The 18,685-nt window shown below is 34.0% G+C and overlaps 2 protein-coding genes across 18 annotated transcripts in view; both read right to left on the bottom strand.

Moving 5' to 3' along the window:
• GRM7 (glutamate metabotropic receptor 7) overlaps window positions 1-18,685 on the bottom strand; it is a 761,960-nt gene that overhangs the window by 445,712 nt on the left and 297,563 nt on the right. The window lies entirely within an intron of this gene.
• On the bottom strand, window positions 8,693-9,627 carry LOC107513312 (60S ribosomal protein L26-like 1). The gene has a single exon (XM_036218958.1). It carries the CDS (start codon window positions 9,459-9,461, stop codon window positions 9,021-9,023), a length of 441 nt encoding a protein of 146 aa, XP_036074851.1. The 5' UTR covers window positions 9,462-9,627; the 3' UTR covers window positions 8,693-9,020.

The raw sequence follows: 18,685 nt of genomic DNA, 5'->3' as shown, positions 1-18,685 counted from the left end.
GGTGTCCTAAATTCCCAAATTCAGTTTCTCCACTTGTTTTCTTGGATTTTATTTCCACTCCTCTATCCTTCTAATAAATTTGGCTATTTTTCATTGTTAGCCAGAATTAATATCCATATTTTACTACCAAAAAACTATAACTTACACATTAATGGACGTTTACCTTAAACATAGCTGCACTAAACATCCGCTGTTTTAGTAATATCTCTAGCATCAACCCTTCTCCCTTACAATATCAGCACTTTCACTCATTCTCCACCTGCCTCTGTTTGGATTGGCCACACCCACAGGTCCTAGGGTTGGGTGATCCTCACACTAAATTCCCCTCACTATAGTTACAGGCTTGGTTATGGGTATATGACCACTGAAACAAACTGGGAAGGGAAACTTTTGTCACTTTGAGAGAGGCAGTGACTAAATTAAGATTACTCATACTAAAGTAGACACAAGTGGAAGAGACCTAACTCTGACAAAGTGAGCCCAAGAATCCAACTATCCCTAAAGCTAGTAACCAACCTGGACTTCTGAATCACCTAAGCCATTATGTCACTTAATTCTCTTTTATGAGTTGTATTTCTATCATTTGCAACAAAAAGTCTCATCCAGTATGAGAGCCAGTGAAAATTTCCCTCACAATTTGATTCTGATGCTAACATATAGTGGTAATACTGTCCTTTTATATCCTCTAGAAATACAGCAGACACCCTATTCAAAGACGATACGTTCCAAGACCCCCAGTGGATGCCTGAAACTGTTGATGGAACTAAACACCATATATACTGTTTTTTCTTATACATATATACTTATGATAAAGTTTAATTTATAAATTAGGCATAGTAAGAGATTAACACCAATAAATAATAATAAAATAAAGCACTTTAACACTAAAATAAGGGTTACTTGAACGCAAGCACTGCAATACCACAACAGTAAATCTGATAATGGAGTCGGCTACTAAATGACTAAGGGGGAAGCAGACAAACAACAGAGATGTTGTTCTGGGCAGAGATGAATCACGTCACAGGCAGAATGGAGTGGGATGGCTTGGAATTTCATCATGTTAATCAGAACGACACAAAATTTAAACCTTATGAACCATATATGTCTAGAGTTTTTCATCTAATATTTTCAGACTACAGATTACCTTGGGTAATTGAAACACAGAAAGCAAAACTGCAGTAAGGGGAAATCACTGTAACTGTAGTTTAAAAAATAACTCCCATTTGTTGAGTCCTTACTATGTGTTTTTCTATGGTGGTAAGCATTTTATGTTTGCCATTTCATTACAAGAGTAATAATAGACACACAAGGAAGGTAGTGTTATTATCCTCATGTTGCAGATGAGAATTTCAAAAGAGAGAATGGTTAAGCATGCTATCCAAAGTTGTACTGAAAGAGGTAGGCTGAGGACACAATCCTAGGTCTCTGTGAGTTCAATGCTTCTACGTTCTATGGGAGAATATGGTGAATCAATTGAAAAAAAGATGTCAAACACAGTAGGGTAGACACTCCAGAGGCAACAGTTACTCCATTAACTGCTAATAACTGTGTGACAGAGAGTCGTCCAACTATTCTAGAAAAAATTATTGCCCTTTATATTCTGAATGCCTGAACCGCGAACACTCATTCACTAAGAATTAAATCTTTGTAATTTCCCGTGGAGTCATATGAATGTTAAAATTACAAATGGAAAAGGCAATCCGAAAATAAATTATATCTAGTACAGAAAATGATTAATATATGACTAAGACATCTACAGTTAAACAGGCTGAATATTGTAAGAGATACCTGAATATTAAAATAATTTAAATAAAAATTAAAACCAGATATTCTAACTGAAATCTTTTTTTTCTAATTTCTAGGTAATTCCTTAACCTCTAGCAACTCTATACTAAATCAGAATGCCCATGAGAATGACCTTTGAATATGCTTAGTAGCAAGTAAAATGTATTTATAGTAGCAAATTAGAGCAATGCCACTCTTAGGTGTTGTATGGTTTGATCCTGAAATATATTTTTGTGGTGAAATTATTTAAAAACCTTAAAATAGTTTTATTATCATGCAAATTCCCTAGGAACAGACTAGAATATAACATAGCTCAAGGACTTTCACAGTAACAAAGTTGATAAATGAGGGAATCTAACATAATAAAGAACAGGGCATGGAGCTTGTTTAATACAACTGAAATAGAAACATAGAGTTTTCTGATTACATTCTGTGGTAGACACACCCTAAGGTGACTGAATGATCCATGCCTCTGTATAACCCCTCCCTTTGAGTGACTGGCTCCTGAAAGAATATGGCAAAGTTAACAAAATATCACTTCTATGACTATGTTATAGTATATAGGACTCCATCTTAGCTGGAGTTAGACTCCCAAAGAAGCAATAACCACAGAGAGGACAGCCTAGCAGGAAATTGTAGGAGATCCGCAGGACCTAGGGTGGTCTCTAGACCACAGTTGGTAAGAAGCTGGGCTCTTAGTCATATAGCCACAGGGAAATGAATTCCGTCATCGAATTGAATGAGCTTAAAAGTAACTTCTTCCTCAGACAAGACTCAGATGAGACCCCTGCCCAGGCTGACTCCATCACTGCAAACTCGTAGCTTTGCCCTGACTTCTGAGCTATAATAATTGTGGGATAATAAATGTGTGTTATTTTAAAGTTGCTAATTACATGATTTATGACACAACGATAGAAAACTAATACATATTCTGCTGTAAAACGTTCTTTTATATGTTTGATGAGTCTCAGGACCTGTCATAGAATGAATATACAATAAATATTTATTGACTAAATAAGTGACACTCATTTTGTTTGAAGCCAGAATTGAGAATGCTTCCTTACCAATGGAAGGTACTAATATTCTTTATTTCAAAAAAGGCCAGGAAGATCTATAGGCATGATATAAACCTAAACTACTCACAATTGATTTGATTATTCTCATAGAGACCCAGATAAAGTCATCACAAGTAGATTATCAGATTAGGTTGATATTCCAGGTACTATTTGCAAGTTAGTGTTTAAGATTCTACAATTCAGAATTTCCCTTAAAATAGTTTATGGGAAATAACTGTCTTATAAATGAGATTAGTAAAGATATATATTAATTCTTTAAAACCATTCTATATCTTCTTAATGAACAAGCAGACTCATAATATGCTAAGAAAATAATCATGTTGGCAACTTGGATATTCATTTCTAGTTAATTAATTCATTTAAAATATAAAGAAATTATACCTACTGCTTCTAAATTTGAGCAGAAAATGATAGTCACAGTGTTAAAAATCTTGTAAACTGGTATACATATTTAGAAAAGCAATTTGAAAAGTATGAGGGAAGAACCTGAAGGTAAAGTACATACCCTGTAATATATTAAATCTACTCTTTCTAAAAAAGCATATAAATAAACAAGTCAAAAGAAACATTAAAATGAAATATTCATTCCAATATTTTCTATAACAAAAAAGAGAATAAACCACCAAAATGTGAGTCAGTAAGGAAGTAGTTTAGTATATTATGGTGCACAAACTAATTGAATATTTATTAAATAGCTATAAAATTATAATTAACAAAACTAAAGAAAAATATTAACAATGTTTAGTATGCAGTTTGAAATACACAAAGCACAGCAGAAGAGTACATACAGAATGAGTGAAACTACTAAACATGGGTTTTATAAAATGTTTGGTATTTTGGAATGGCTGATGACTTAGGAATATATGTCCAACCCTTTGTCCCACCCCCACCACCACACATACTGCATCAAATACATGTCTACCATTCTGTCAAAACATTATAAACACAACCAAAGGACTATAAAGTGATAAAAAGTGCTCCATAATTGTTGGTAATAAAAATATGTGTCATGTCTAGCCCCCAAACATTGAGATGTTTTGCTAAGAGTAGTGGTTTGTAGAACTAATGTAAAGAAATACAATTCATTTGGTGAACACCTTCCACTATGCTCTTCCCTTCTTTTACACTTCTTAAATGGGACAAAAACACTGACACCAGGGTTAGCTATTGAATCTACAAAGGCCACTTATCTTGAAACTATGTTTCCTATTCTAGAACAGCAGCATTTGAATGTAGTTTCTCTAGGATGATCAAGGGCGAGAAAGCCATCAAAGAGACAGCCATAAACATATGGCAGAATCCCTGAGTCAAACAGGAAAAGCAATAGGAAAGAGATCATCAATAACTATATTGTAGAAAAGAAATGGAGACCAAGTGAAAGAGAAAATTAAATGATAGCTTCACTAACATAAAAAAGAAACAATGAAAAAATCAAGTTCCTTTACACAGCAGCCTGTGACTATAGCTCCTTTTCACACTATTCCAACTAGAACATTTTTAGAATGGTCATATATATTTCTATTATCCATATCTCCAGATTAAGGTCAAACAAGAAAATTTCAAGAGTATCCTTGTGGACAATGAAATGAACAAAGGGAATTTTCTTGCCATGAGTATTGAGAAGCTCTACAGAGTATGCTTCCTCATGTACAGTTGAATATACAAAAAATATCCAAAGTAAACTAGGAAAAATTTTCTATATAAAAGGAGAAGGAAAATATATATCTGAAAAGGGAAAAGAGGTTTTTTTAAAGAAAAATCTTTAGAAAAAAATTATATGAGAGAGAAAATACCTCATGATTACATTACAATTAGCTGTCAGACAGTACATGAAATTAGAGATGAACTAGAATCTACTGATGCCATTGCAGAACTAAAAGTAGCCCCAGACACAGTTAAAAAAAAAAAAAAGAAAAGAAAAGAAACAGTATAGCAGTGTTGTAGGATGGAAGCTTAAGAACTTTTCCAGTGCTCAGGGAAAAAAGATGAAGACCAATAAAATAAGAGTTATGAAATTATAGTATAGCAAAATAAAACAAAAACAAACATAAGTATTGACCCTCAAAGACTAGAATGGAAAGAAACTAAATAATGCTAAAGTCTAATATATAAAACTATTTTGAGTACAGAAGCAAAGATCTTTCTTACCAATGAATTGGCAAGATTAAGAGCAAAAAAAGTCACTTCTATACAAGTTAGTCAACGTATAAATTTCAAAAATGCATATCTAAATTGAAAAAGAGCATAGGCAAAATAGAAAAATATATTTTTCTTTCTAACATTTGTAATGTGAATAAAATTATGAAAAAGAATGTGATTCCAAAATTCGCTATCCAGATATGCTGTCACTTATGTTGATGGCAAGAGATAAATATTCTTACGAATTCAATTGCTAAGAAAATAAACTGGATAAAATTACTGAATGACTGGCATTGAATAAATAAATAATTTAAATATAAAATTAATTCTAATTAACACTTGTGAAATGTAATGCAAATTTCAAGATCATACCAACATATCTAGAATGAGACAGTGTGTAAAGAAAAACTGAGACTGAGTTAATTTTGCTGCCTGCTGTATTAGTTTTCTATTGCTGTCACAACAAACTATCACAAATTCAATGGCTTAAAACAATATGTGTTTATTATCTCACAGTTCTGTACGTCAGAGGGCTGGTGGCTCCGTTATTTTCTGTTTTCAGTCTCAGAAGACTGAAATCAAGGCATTGGCAGGGCTGCATTCCTTTCTGGGGGCTCTGGGGATGAATCTGCTTCAATTCATTTAAGCTGTTGGTAGAATTTAGTCCTTCATGGTTGTAGAACTAAGGTCTGGTTTCCTTAAGGGGTCATTCTCAGTTTCTGGAGCCACATGCATTTCTTAGCTCAGGGACCTCTTTCTCCACCAATGTATGGCACATTGAGTCCATCCCACCTATCAAGTCTCTCTAACCGCCCCTTTTGCCTTATATCTCCTCTCCTCCCTCTTCCCAACACATCCTTCTCACTAAGTTTTCTGCCTTCATCTTCCATTTGTAAAGGTTCCTGTGATGACATGAAACCTACTCAGACAATCTAGGATAATCTCCATTTTAATATCATCTCATGACATCTGCAAAGTCTCTTCACAGAACTACCTAGATTATTATTTGATTGAATAACCAGTGGGTATCTTCTAGGGGAACAGCTTGAAATTATTCCTGTCATACCTGGCAGAGGGGCCATTATGACATAGTGTCATGTTATTGGTGATGATTCCTAAACATAACTTCGAGGAAGACTTTTTTTATCTTAAAGATAATTATTAAGAAATTTAAAATAGAATGAATCCCCTAAAATAACTCAAGAAAAAAGAACTCAACCAATATAAATATAGACATACAGCAAAGGAAAAAAGAAGGGAGGAAGCACGTGAAACAGAAAAAAATAGAGACAAATAAAATAATTATATCCATAGAAACAATAAGTGAAAATAAGTATAAAAAAACTATAAAAAGTATTAGATGGAAATGTGGAAGACTGTTTAAATAATCTCAGAGTGGGAAATGATATAAAGTGCAGAATCCATAGAAAAGATTAAGTCAACTAAATATAAAGCAAATATTTCTACATATAAACAACAAAATCAAAAGACTAATAAACTGGAAAACTATTAGCTGCATGTCTCTTGCAAATCAAAGAACAACCCAATGGAAAAATAAGCAAAGTACATGAATTGAAAGTTGACAGGAAAACATGCAAATATTTTTAAACATCTAAACAGCTGCTCAAATTTACCATAAAAAGAAAAATTAAAATTACACTGAGATTCTATCTTTAACCTATCAGAGTAGCAAAAAACAGAATGTCTGATAGATATTTTGTAAAGGAAACATCTTTTACACTGCTGGTGGGAGTTAAGATAAATATAACCTCAATAGAGGGTGATTGAGCAATGTCTCTTTTTTTAAAGAAAATTTTTTTAGAGCAGTTTTGGATTTACACAAATATTGTGAAGACAATTGAAGACCTCACTTCCAGGTTCCCCTATTCTTAACATCTGACATTAGTATATACATTTCTCATTTAATAATATTGACACATTATTATTAAATAAAGTCCATGTGTTAATATTTCCTTTTTTAGCCTAATTCCTTTTTTCTGTTCCCAGGATAAATCCAGGTAACAGTTTTACAGTTAGTTTTCATGCCTCTTTAGGCGCCTGTTGGCTATGACTTTTCCTCAAACTTTCCTTGTTTTTTTGATGACTGGCTGTTATGAAGAGAATTGGTCAGGTATTTTGTATAATGTCACTCAATCAGAATTTGCCTGATGTTCTTCTCAAGATTATTCTGGGTATTTATTTGAGGGCGGAAGATCACAAAGGTAAAGTGCTATTCTCATTACATCATATCAAGTGTATGTGTTATCAACTTGAGTTATCACTGAGGTAGTATTTGTCAGGTTTCTCCACTGCAAAGTTACTCCCCCCTCCCCTTTGATACTGTACTCTTTGAAAGAAGTCACTATGCAGAGCACACTTAGGAAACAGAGAGTGATGCCCTAACTTCTTGAAGGTAGGATGTCTATAGAGAAATTATTTAGAATGGTTCTGTGTGGGAGATTTGTCTATATTCTCTCACAAATGTATTAAATTATTTATTTATATCAGTACAGACTCATGGATATTTATTTTATAGTATAATTTATACTCCACTATTAATTTATTTATTTCATTACTCAAATGTTTCCAGCTTTGGCCATTGAGAACTTTTTCAGTTGATATTTGTGCTCCTTTAACATACTCCTGTACTCCCATTAATGTGGCTTGCTTTTTTTTTTTTTTTTTTTTTTGCAGCACTTTACTTTCTGGGATGATGGGATGATAAGATGCTCAAGACTCATTTTATGTATTTTCTACACCAACTATAAAATCAGCCATTTCTTCAAAGAGCCACAGTTCCATTTATGGGTAATAGTATAGAAACCAAACCTGGGGACCAGGTGTGCTTGTTTCTACTGAGATGTAGTTGCTTCTAGATCCTCTCGGTTGATACTAAAAGAGCAAGAAAAATATGTATGTACACTAATCCATGTATATACAAATATCTATAAATATTTCTATATGTAATCATCTGTAGCTATATTAAACCAAACATGAATTCATTCTGATGGCTTCAACTCTATTCCATTACCACACGGATCATTGCAGCATCCTCCCATTTCTTATTACTGCAAGTTCCTACTACAGCAGTGAAAATAATGTATTTTAAATAAAAATGCACATCCAACAATTTTGACAATAAAGGCCAAAAATATTCACTGTAGCACTGTGTATAAATTCAAGATATGAAAATAACCATCAATAGGTGACCAAATAAATTTATATAACATGAAGATATTATGTCAGCTTTATTTATTGATTCAAAAAATCTCCAACTTATGGTGTTCGATAAATTAATAAATAGATGCATGAGTGACTGAAAGATGAATAACAAATAATAAGTAACCCATAGGACGTTATATGCATAACTAAGAAAGGAAATTTAAGAGCTGGGGGGAAAAAAATGAAGTTTCTCCTCAATCTGTATGCAATAGTTATCTTCAGTATTAAAGACTTTAAATGGGAACATAAAACCCTGTGTCACCATATACCTCTGTTTAATGATCAAAATATAATTCCTATCACTAATGGCAAAAATATCAAACAATCAATAGCATAAACACCATTAACTTATTTTAATGGCAAAAATAGCAAATACAATGTCAATGTCAATAAGCAATTTGAAAAATAGTATTTGTAATGCAAATAACAAATCAATACTATAATATTTAAAGAAAGTATACGAGCTGATGTGAAAAGACAAACACAATAGAAATGTAGATGGAGAGTATGAATAGGCAATTAACAGAACATTCAAATAGCTAAAAAATATCTAAAAAGATGCTTAGCTGTCCCAAGTAATCAGAAAAATGCGTTAATAATTTTATGTCGCTTCATACCAATGAATGGAAACTGAAATATTGATACGCTTACTTTTTTTAGAAAATATTTCCAATTTTTATTCATAAAATTAAAACAGCAAAAGTAGATTTGCAGAGCTACATATCAATAAAAAAGGAAAGAAATGAAATACTTCAGATATCTTGAAAAATGAAACCATGGTTGCACAATAGGCTATGTTTATCCCTGCATTTTCTCAATAATTTCTTCCTTATATTTGCCTTTCTCTTTTATGATTTGTCGAGAGTTGGCTTTACATTTAAACTTTTTTTTCCCTCGATCTTTGTCCAATTTTAGCTTGGTGATAACTATCTTGCATGGGTGAATGCCCATGTGGACAGTTGTGCCCTTAGCCTTCTCATACTGTACCCGCTTTATGTAAATAACATATTCCTTTCTGTACACCTGGTCTACCTTGCTGATTTGCTGACCTTTGTAGTGTCCTCGAACCACCTGGACCTTGTCGTCCCTGCGGATGGGCATGGAGCAGACCTTATACTTTTGCCACAGTGCCTTAGAGGGGTGGAGCAACATGATATTCCGTCGCACATGTGAGGGGGCATTGAAGTGGTGTTTGCAGTTTTTGCTGGGGTCTGAGGTCACAAAGGGGTTAAACTTCATGGTGATGGTCTACCTGGAGCCAGAAGTGCCCATTTACCTTATCTGTCTTAAATTTTTACCTATCATTTAATCTTCTCTCACAATGAATATGTATTATTTACATAATCAGACAAGCTAAGTTATTTTTATTTAAAAAAATTAGAAATAAAAATAAAATGTGGGCATAAGCAATTCAGAAAAGAAAAAATTGAAAATGAACATATTAAACATTTTTAATTTTACTAGCTATCAAAATAGAATTAAGGAGATATCTTTTATCATCTAAGAAATTTTCAGTGCTGAAAAATATTAATAATACTCTATAAACAAATGTGACCTGTTCTGTTTAGACTGTAAGTTGGTAAGAGCTATCTGTTGGAATTTGAAAAAAATATATATATGTAGAAAATATTTAAACAGGTATATACCTCTTAATCAATTGAATTTCTAGGAGTTATGCTAAGAAAATAATCTGAGAGTTTTTGGAGGTTTAGTCACATTCTAGTTGCTACATGCTCACAATAAGATATTATCTTGGCTAAATATGTTTTGTTAAAGCCACTTGATGAATGTAATACTATGGTGTATTAAAATCACACTCTTAAAAGAAATCAAAATCTTAAATAACAAGAATATGGGAGGATGAATACAATATTGTAAGGGATAAAGACAATCCCAAAATTACAAAATGAAGGGCTTATTTTTAAGAGAAATTAAATATAATCAAATATATTTTCTTATGTTCTAAATATTTCTATCTAATACTTTCTTACAGAAATTTTACAGATTTCACAATGTGCACATATTATATTTGCAATTAGCACACTTGTGTGTATGTGGATAAGAAAAATTCAATAAAACATGAACAAAGGACTATGGGTAATTGCTTTTCTCACTATTTTCTTTATTGTCGTTGAAATGCCTTTTAAATGAAATAAAAGTGTAACAGCTTTGGTGATTTATAACTTTTTCTTTAGATTTTAGGTTTGGGTAATCATTTCCATTTAAAACGTCTATAGTAAGAATCTGAACCAGGATGGAAAAATCAATTGTAAATGATAAAGCTGAAGACGACAGCCAGGAAACCATAGGGAAACAACGACTTTATACTCTGCCACTTGAGTGGGAATTAGGTCAGTCAGCACATATCTAAGTCCATACACTATTTGAGCAAAATTATAATTTGCCTGAATCCCACCGGCAGGCTCACGGGTGGGCCATTAGTAATTCTGTAGGAATTCATCACTTCTTTTCTCAACCTGAACATCGTAATTTCTCATTCCTCTTTCAAATTAGCTCTCTTTTGTTAAAAAAAGGTGTTTTATATTCTTGAATATTTTTTTCTCTTCTTTCAACTTCAACAATAGTTAAGGAGACAAATGACCTGAGAGGTATACCAGCTCACCTAAAGAAAGGAAATCATTTCCTCAGGAAGCAAAAACTAAATGATGGGATTACATAAATTATTAGAAAACTTTCCATTTAGCTGATTACAAGGACATTTAAATTACACACCAGAGAGAGATGCCTGCACTTACACAAACACCCTAAAAACGCATTGATGCAACAAAATTTAATACTGGCATATCTAACAGTAACACCAGCAGGGAGGACAAAACACACACACACACACACACACACACACACACACACACACACACACACACACACGGAAAACCTGGAACATTCCTCAGGTGTGTACTTTCAATTTGAGTAACAAAAACATTTGCTAAAAAATTTCTGCAATAATAGAGGTTTATTTTGAATATTTTTAGGGAGAGTGAGAGCCCTGGTATTAGTAACCTGCATATATAAAGAGGTGGCCACAAAAGATGCTATTGTCCAATTTTGAATAACCCTCTAAAGTAATCTCAAATCTTTATACATTACATAGAACTGAAATAATCTCATCTCTTCACAATGTTAGCAAAAGACAGCATTAAAATACTCTGTCATCAATTTAGGTTTTCCTTTTATTATTTTGAGAAAATAAAAATTACAAAATATATTAGAAATTCCCCACTGAAAATCCTTCTCTCTCACAAACACATATATGCACAGAACCACATACACACGTGCACATACATTTACTTTCTATCCTAACAGTAGAGTACTCATTGTTTACATAATTATGTTAACATATGATAACAATGCAAAAAAAATGTTTTCTATGGAAAATTCACACCCTTTACTTTCCTCAGCATCTAAATTACTAAAGTACAGACTTGAAACTACTTATTCGATTAGGTATGTTTCTACAAAGTAAAATGATTATAAGAAAGAAATAAGTTTCCAGGACACTCCTAAAATCCTTTGGAATAAAAACAGTGATGTTTCAAAATAATAAAACATTCATTTTATTATTTTTAAAAGATAAGAAAATTTAAAAACCTTTAAACAGAGATAGGACTAGATTGTTTTTATAAATGACAAATCTTCGAAAATTCTTATTTCTGTTTTCTGACACAGAATATTTTGACAGGATGTCTTTCCAAAGATGAACAGCTGTATGGGAAACCCCCAGGAGACACCCGAGTGTCCACTGTGGGAAAGCTGAGCTTTGTTTAATTTTTCAAAAGGGCTGTGTTGAGGGTAGTGCCTAAGAGAGAGAGATGACGTCTAGTTCTTCGGAATTGTATTCACAAAGACATTTGTCTAGCCCTTAAGGTTTATAAGACACTTCTGCGCATACTTACTTTTTAAATACACATTAACAACTCTCATACGCCCTTTTTAAATACATGTAGAAAGAAAATTTGTTTTTAATACCACTTCAAAGTTGAAAAAATGACAAGCTGAAGGGTTTGCCTTGAGTCATGAAGAGAGCATCAGAATTAGGATACAGATTTTACTCTGACTCTCAAAACTTTGTTCTTTCCAACATATTAACCAATTTTGAATGCTCAGAAATGCTAGATTACAAGGTATTGCCCAGATTTTTTTAACTCAGGATAAGTCCTAGGGAAATATATGTTTTAGCAAACTCCTCAAGTGATGCTTGTACACTACTACTAAGTATGTTACTACCTTGTTAAATTATTTGCCCATTTTTGTGGAGGTCACTGTTTTAAAATAAGTAAAAACATATATCTTAATAAAACATGAAAAAATGTATTTTCTCACTTCGAATGAGGTTTCATTATTTGCAAATGAGGCTTCTAGGTCTTTCTGAGCATTAATTGTAGGAAAATACTGGAGTGTATAGAGAATCCAATGTTATAGACTCTGCAGCCTCCTTAGGAAATGTCTGCGAGTCTGAATAACTATACCAAGAAAACGAGAACAAAAAAATAAAGCCAAGATTTTTTTCAGTGATTAACAAATCACATTCTTTCCTTTTGTATGTGTTATTCAAACCTGGCAGTTTCCTTTCCTTCTAGCCCACCTTGGGAAGATTTATGAGATCTCTGAAATCTGACTCAAGATGAAATATTTGTTTGGAAATTAAATATTTAGAGGCATAAAGTTTGAAGTTCAGGTACTTGTCTACATGTGTAGAAGAGGCTGTTACTTATTTCATTCAACAAATATTTATATGCCAGTCATGATATAAAGAAAAATGGGACGTAGCTCTATCCTCCAGAAACCCGCAGTGTAGGGGAAAAGACATGAGAAAACACAATAGAATAAGAAATGCAGTTTTAAGGACGTGACTTTATTTTGTTTCCTCCTGAATCTCAAGCACCTAGATATCACCTGGGACAGACAGGGACATGATAAATATTTGCTGAATCAAGATTTTGAGAAATATTTTTAATACAATCATTAGTTATTTCTAGAAGTGATTAACTGTTTTCTCCCCTTCCTGTAGGTATATATTTGTGTCCTCTACATTCACTGTATTGCTTTGTAGGTGATCTTCAAAAACGTGGTTGAAGCAGTAATTTTTTAATTACAGGGTCCTACCCCCAAGAATTATCAATGGGTTAAGTTTCTTTTCTTCTTCTTTGCTGACTAGTTCAAAGAACCTATATAAGCCTCCAAAACTAACAATGAATGAAGTTTGTCAGGCAGAGGTGTTTTATTCGAATAGTACTTTTATATAAAATAAAGGAACTGAGATATTACCCAGATAATCAGTAAGGAACCAAATATAAGCTTTTTTGAGCTTCACTGCTGGGAGATACTTTTTTATGAAATCCCCCTCATCCTACATGGTGGATGCTGTAGTGACCTGCATTAGATCCCCCTCAGGATCAAGACCCTCATTTCCCTAGTTACTAGGGTTGTTGACAGCTTATGGCTCTCCTAGAACTGCCCTTGTCAAAGGTCATGGTTCTTCCCCAAGGGGAGCCCATATCCAATGACTAGTCCATGTGCCCCAAGGCAGGACAACTCTGAAGGGCCACCCAGCCCAGAATCCACGATGAGATCAACTGAGGCCTTTGTTGTGATAACATGGAAGTTCACCCCTTCTGCCCTCCTGATCCCTCTATTCCATCATAGGTGTTCCCCAGAGTTCCCCTCAATAAACCTCCTGCACACACCTATTTGTTTCATAACCTATATCCCAGAGAACACAACTTTTTACACCTTATATTAAGGCACATATGGTATTTGCATAACTATGATCAAGTGACTCCATATTCCAGGCGTCATGTTTCTGTTTGTAACATAAAGATATTAAAGTGGATGATCTCCAAGGGTCATCCCACCTCTAAAGTTGAATGATTCCTTTATTCAATAATGTTATGAGATAAATGAGTAGTAAACTCCATAGATGTTTGAAAGAAAGAAAAGCACAATTATTATCAATCTTGGAGAGAAGTATTTGGATAATCCTATTCAAAATCAATTTTCATATCAAGGTAGCACAATACCTTTTTTCATTCTTCTGGAAGAGAATTCTCTAAGAATATTGTTTCTAATTCATTGAGCTGATATCCAAAGGAGTCTCTGTTGCCTCCTCAGGGACTGACAGAATCAGCTAGGAAATATATCACTTGGAGCTCATTGACAATAAGGGGAAGTAAACATATAAAAATGGAGCGGGATCGGGATGGTGAAAAAGGAAAAGACCTTCAAATAGTTAAGAGTTTTGAACCAAGTTTTGTAATGCAGCCACAGTCATTGCTGCTATAATGCTACTAGCAGCCTTCTGACCCCTAACCATCATTCATGGGACATATGCTATGTGCCTGACACTGTACTTAGTCTTACTTAATGTGAACAATAAAATGGAAAGCTTATTATCTTCTCCATTTTCGGAGATGATAAAAATGGAGTCAGAAAGGTTAAGTCACTAGCACAGTGTTACATAACTAGTTAAGGTAAGCTTAACTAGTTGCCTAAGCTTAACTTCAGCTAAGATTTAAGTTGGACCTGTCTTCATAGTTCTTGCTCTTTTCACTCAGCTATACTAACTCCTACTGGGCGGAATTTCCAGGCTGAGGAAATATACCAAGGCAAGCATGTACCAAAGCAGAAAGATTGGGTTAATGTGTGTCATGAAGGATCATAAACTGATTCACATAACCAAAGAAAAATATTTGGGTTAGAAAAATATAGTATGATTGAGGTAATCCAAAAAGGCTGTTTTGGAAAAGTTTGGATTGGATATACAATGAAGACTGTAAGACATTCACTAGAAAAAAAAAAGGCGTGTGTCTTGGCAGGGGTACATATGTGTGACTGAGGCATGGAAACACAATTTTCAGTATCTTATTAGTGCCTAGCATGTAATATATATGTGATAAATATTTGTTGAATTGTTGAAGGTATTGCTTACCATTGAATCAATCAATCTCTCTCTCTCTCTCTCTCTCTCTCTCTCTCTCTCTCTCTCTCTCTCTCTCTGAATAGCACTAGGCACAAAATATTCACTCAAATAATCAGTTATTATTGGCAGATAAAGGGATAAATGAAGAAAAACATAAACTTTAGAATGTTCTTTTCTTATTGCTACTCAACTTTAGCCAGTTAGTCCTCCTTATTTTTTAGATGGGAAGTATCTTTTTTTTCAGAAAAATCCTCCGTCATCCCTTCCTGTATTTTAATGAGATCAGTTTCCTCAGTTATGGACCTGGTAGTATACTAGATGTCTTTTTCTCCATGTTCATCACAGTCTGCAATTATATATTTGTGTGATTATTTCACTGATCTTAAACTTTACAGTTTCATGCAAGCTAGACTCTTTCTTGTTTTTTTTTTTTTTTTTGGTTATTGTTGTTTTTCATTATATCTATGGAAATGAAATTAGCAGAATGTCTGACCTATAGTTTGTACTTAACAAATATTTATTGTATGGCTGGGTAGATGGATGAACAAATGGATAGATAAATACAGAGTGAATGAATGGAGAAACAGACAGAAAGAAAAGAGGGAGGCAGGGAGAAAGGGAGGAATAGACAGATGCAGAGTGCAGACAGGCAGACAAACGGAATGAATGAATAAATGAATATGAATGAATATCAGAGAAAAACAGGTAGATATTTGTTTTTGAACTAGTCAATGAAAATAAAAAAAAGTAGGAGAGGATGTAAATCTTGGTGCAAAACAAAAACAAAACAATACAATACAAAAACAAAGAAGTCCCAAGAGAATGGCAGAAGCTAATGAGAGAATTTGGAAAACTATGCTTCATTTTGAAGGAGTGGATTAATCCCATTGATATAGTAGCATAATAGTTCAACTGGAAATTGGGTAGAACTTTGGGCTTGATGAAGTCGAGACTGGGACATAGTTTAGGAAGGGATGTGCAGGCCTATAATAGATGATCCTATTTAAAGAAAGAGTTGGGCCTCGGGGAATGACATTTGTTAACTAAAAAAGAAGAGAGGCCATCCAGTGGAAGCAAACTGGCTAAACAGTGGTCACAGAAGCAGGGAGTCGGAAGAACACTGAGCCAGAAAAGTCAAGAGTGGGAAAGTTTTAATGAAAGCATCCACAATTAGTGATGCCAAATGCAGCAGAGGGGCCAGGAAACAGCTGGCTCCCTTGCTTTCCTCATTAGTAACTTGTGCTTTTAAATCCAATGCTGAAGTCTGAAATACAAAGTGAATTTTACCCAGGATAATGTACAATGCCTATCATCGCTGTTCTTATACCCAGATTCCAGAGTTAGAAAAGACAAATTACAGAGCAGTATGGGGAAGAGGGGGTATGATAATTTAGCTAAACAAAATAACTTGTTTTATAGAACTATAATCAGACAGATATAACAGTAATTATCCTTGATGTTCTGAATCCCGCACAGAATACAGTATAGTCCTGTGATAATAAAATGATAACAGTTAGTATTTACTGCAATGGGTAATGGGTAAAAAAAATATTCCCTGTGAGCAAGGTTCCCTCCTGCCTGAGCCCTCCTGTACCTCCTACACCTAGCACTATGCCCAACACACAGAGGTGCTAATGTAGATTTGGTAAATAAACCTGTATCTCACAGATAGAAAACTGAGAATAAGAGAAGCTCAATAACTTGCCCACCATCACACACTAACAAGTACCAGTCATCACTACCAACCTGAGAACTGTCACTCCAGACCACTCTGGCCTCCAGGCAATTGCGCTGAATTTACATTCTTTATGTCACCTCATTGCCAGTAACCATTGAAGAAGACGTTAAACTCAGTGACAGCCAGGGCCATGTCTATTTTGCTCTCTCTTCTAATAATACTGCCATTTGAAAAGAAAATTGAGTAAATAAGTGAGTGAATGAATGAACAACTGAATGAATTTTTGGATAGAGATCGAATTAATGTGGGGGTGGGTTGAAATGTTTATCCTTTCTTATTTTGAGGCATCATTATGGTTGAATGTTCTGTTGTCAAAAGTACTAGTGTCTTTTGCAAAAAGCCTTCTCAATTTATCTTACCTGCCACATTTGATTTTAAGGCAACAGTACTAAATATAGAAGGCCCAGTATATCTATATGACCTATTTAATAATATTTCTCTTTTCTGCTTTAGATATTATTTTAAAAAAAGAAACAGGTTTGAGTAAATAAATCCTATTTCATAGTTATAATTGCAGAGGCATCTGAAAGATAAAATGTGTCATTTCCATCATGTTTTTTGAACAGGTATAGCAAAGGAAGTATGGGGAAGATAGCACCATATTCTGAAATATTCTTAAAAATGTAAAATATCTACCACAATTCTACTGTTTCCTATTACAGAGCTTAGTGTCCAAAACATTTAATGTCCAAAGTTGAAGACAAGGAGAGAGGATCCTCAATCTGAAACAGAAACTTTAATTTATTGAGATGTTCTTATAAAGAATTTACTTCTACTTTACTTCTACAATTTGGGTGCTATGATATTTTATCAGTTTATTCAGGTTTCTGTTGTAGCTGAGAGGATGTATATTGGGGGGATAGGATGATAGACAGGATATAAAAGGTGAGCCTGCAGATAGAAAGGAAAGCATCATGAGGAAAAAATAACATTAAATGACATCTTCATATTCCAGAGCAATCATTGGCAACATTGGTGGTATATTAGAATCAACTGAGCCATTTAAAAAATTCCTGGATTAAAGCCCTAGATGAATGAATTCAGAATCTATAGCAGTATGACCCAGACACTAGCATATTTTCAAATTCCCCAGGTATTTCAAGGTTCTGTCAAGATTACAAACCAGTGTTCCCGGGTCTCTCTCTAATGCAGACAGATGTTAAAAAGTGGGGGACCTAGAGGCTCATTTGAGCAGGGCTAAAAGAATTCCTTCACCCTCTCCATGCTCCCGAGCAAACCTTTGCTCCCTTTAATTTTCTTTTTTTTTCTATTTCAGGTTTCATTTAATTTCTCATGCCAGCTTGCTTCATTGGTGTCACTTTCTCTCCATCCAAACAGTCTATATGCAAATTATCTTTGACCTAAACTCCCACTTCATTTTACATATATTCTTGGTCGTATTTTCTGGCGCTCCCATCACTTAAGCATTCCCCAGAACTTGGGGGTTCTGATTTTATTACAAAACCAGCTGTTTAGAAGCAAGCATCCAACCATTAGAGCACATTGAATGATAAAACAAGGCCTAAATGGCTTCAAAGTTCCTTTACATCACCTTGTTATTTCAACCAATTATAGTCAAACTATCATAAGCTGAGCCCTGAAAGCCACCAACACCTTGGAATTTTCTCAGGTGCTATTTCTCCTTTTGTTTTTCTTGCAGCAGTTTAGCAGATATACACATAGACTATCCTGTCTTGCACCTCAAACACAACAGGGTTATTTTTTCCTTGTCCAAGATGATTTAATGTAGCCATTTTTAGCACTGTTATATAGCTCAGAGAATAAAGG

The sequence above is a fragment of the Rousettus aegyptiacus genome, unplaced genomic scaffold, assembly GCF_014176215.1.
Source record: "Rousettus aegyptiacus isolate mRouAeg1 unplaced genomic scaffold, mRouAeg1.p scaffold_m13_p_4, whole genome shotgun sequence".
NCBI classification, from domain to species: domain Eukaryota; kingdom Metazoa; phylum Chordata; class Mammalia; order Chiroptera; family Pteropodidae; genus Rousettus; species Rousettus aegyptiacus.
Note: the sequence above shows the minus strand (reverse complement) of the source record. Positions and strands in the feature narration are given on the sequence as shown.

Excerpts from the sequence above, each read along its gene's own strand:
- LOC107513312 (XM_036218958.1), bottom strand. The coding sequence starts at position 9,461 with ATGAAGTTTAACCCCTTTGTGACCTCAGACCCCAGCAAAAACTGCAAA.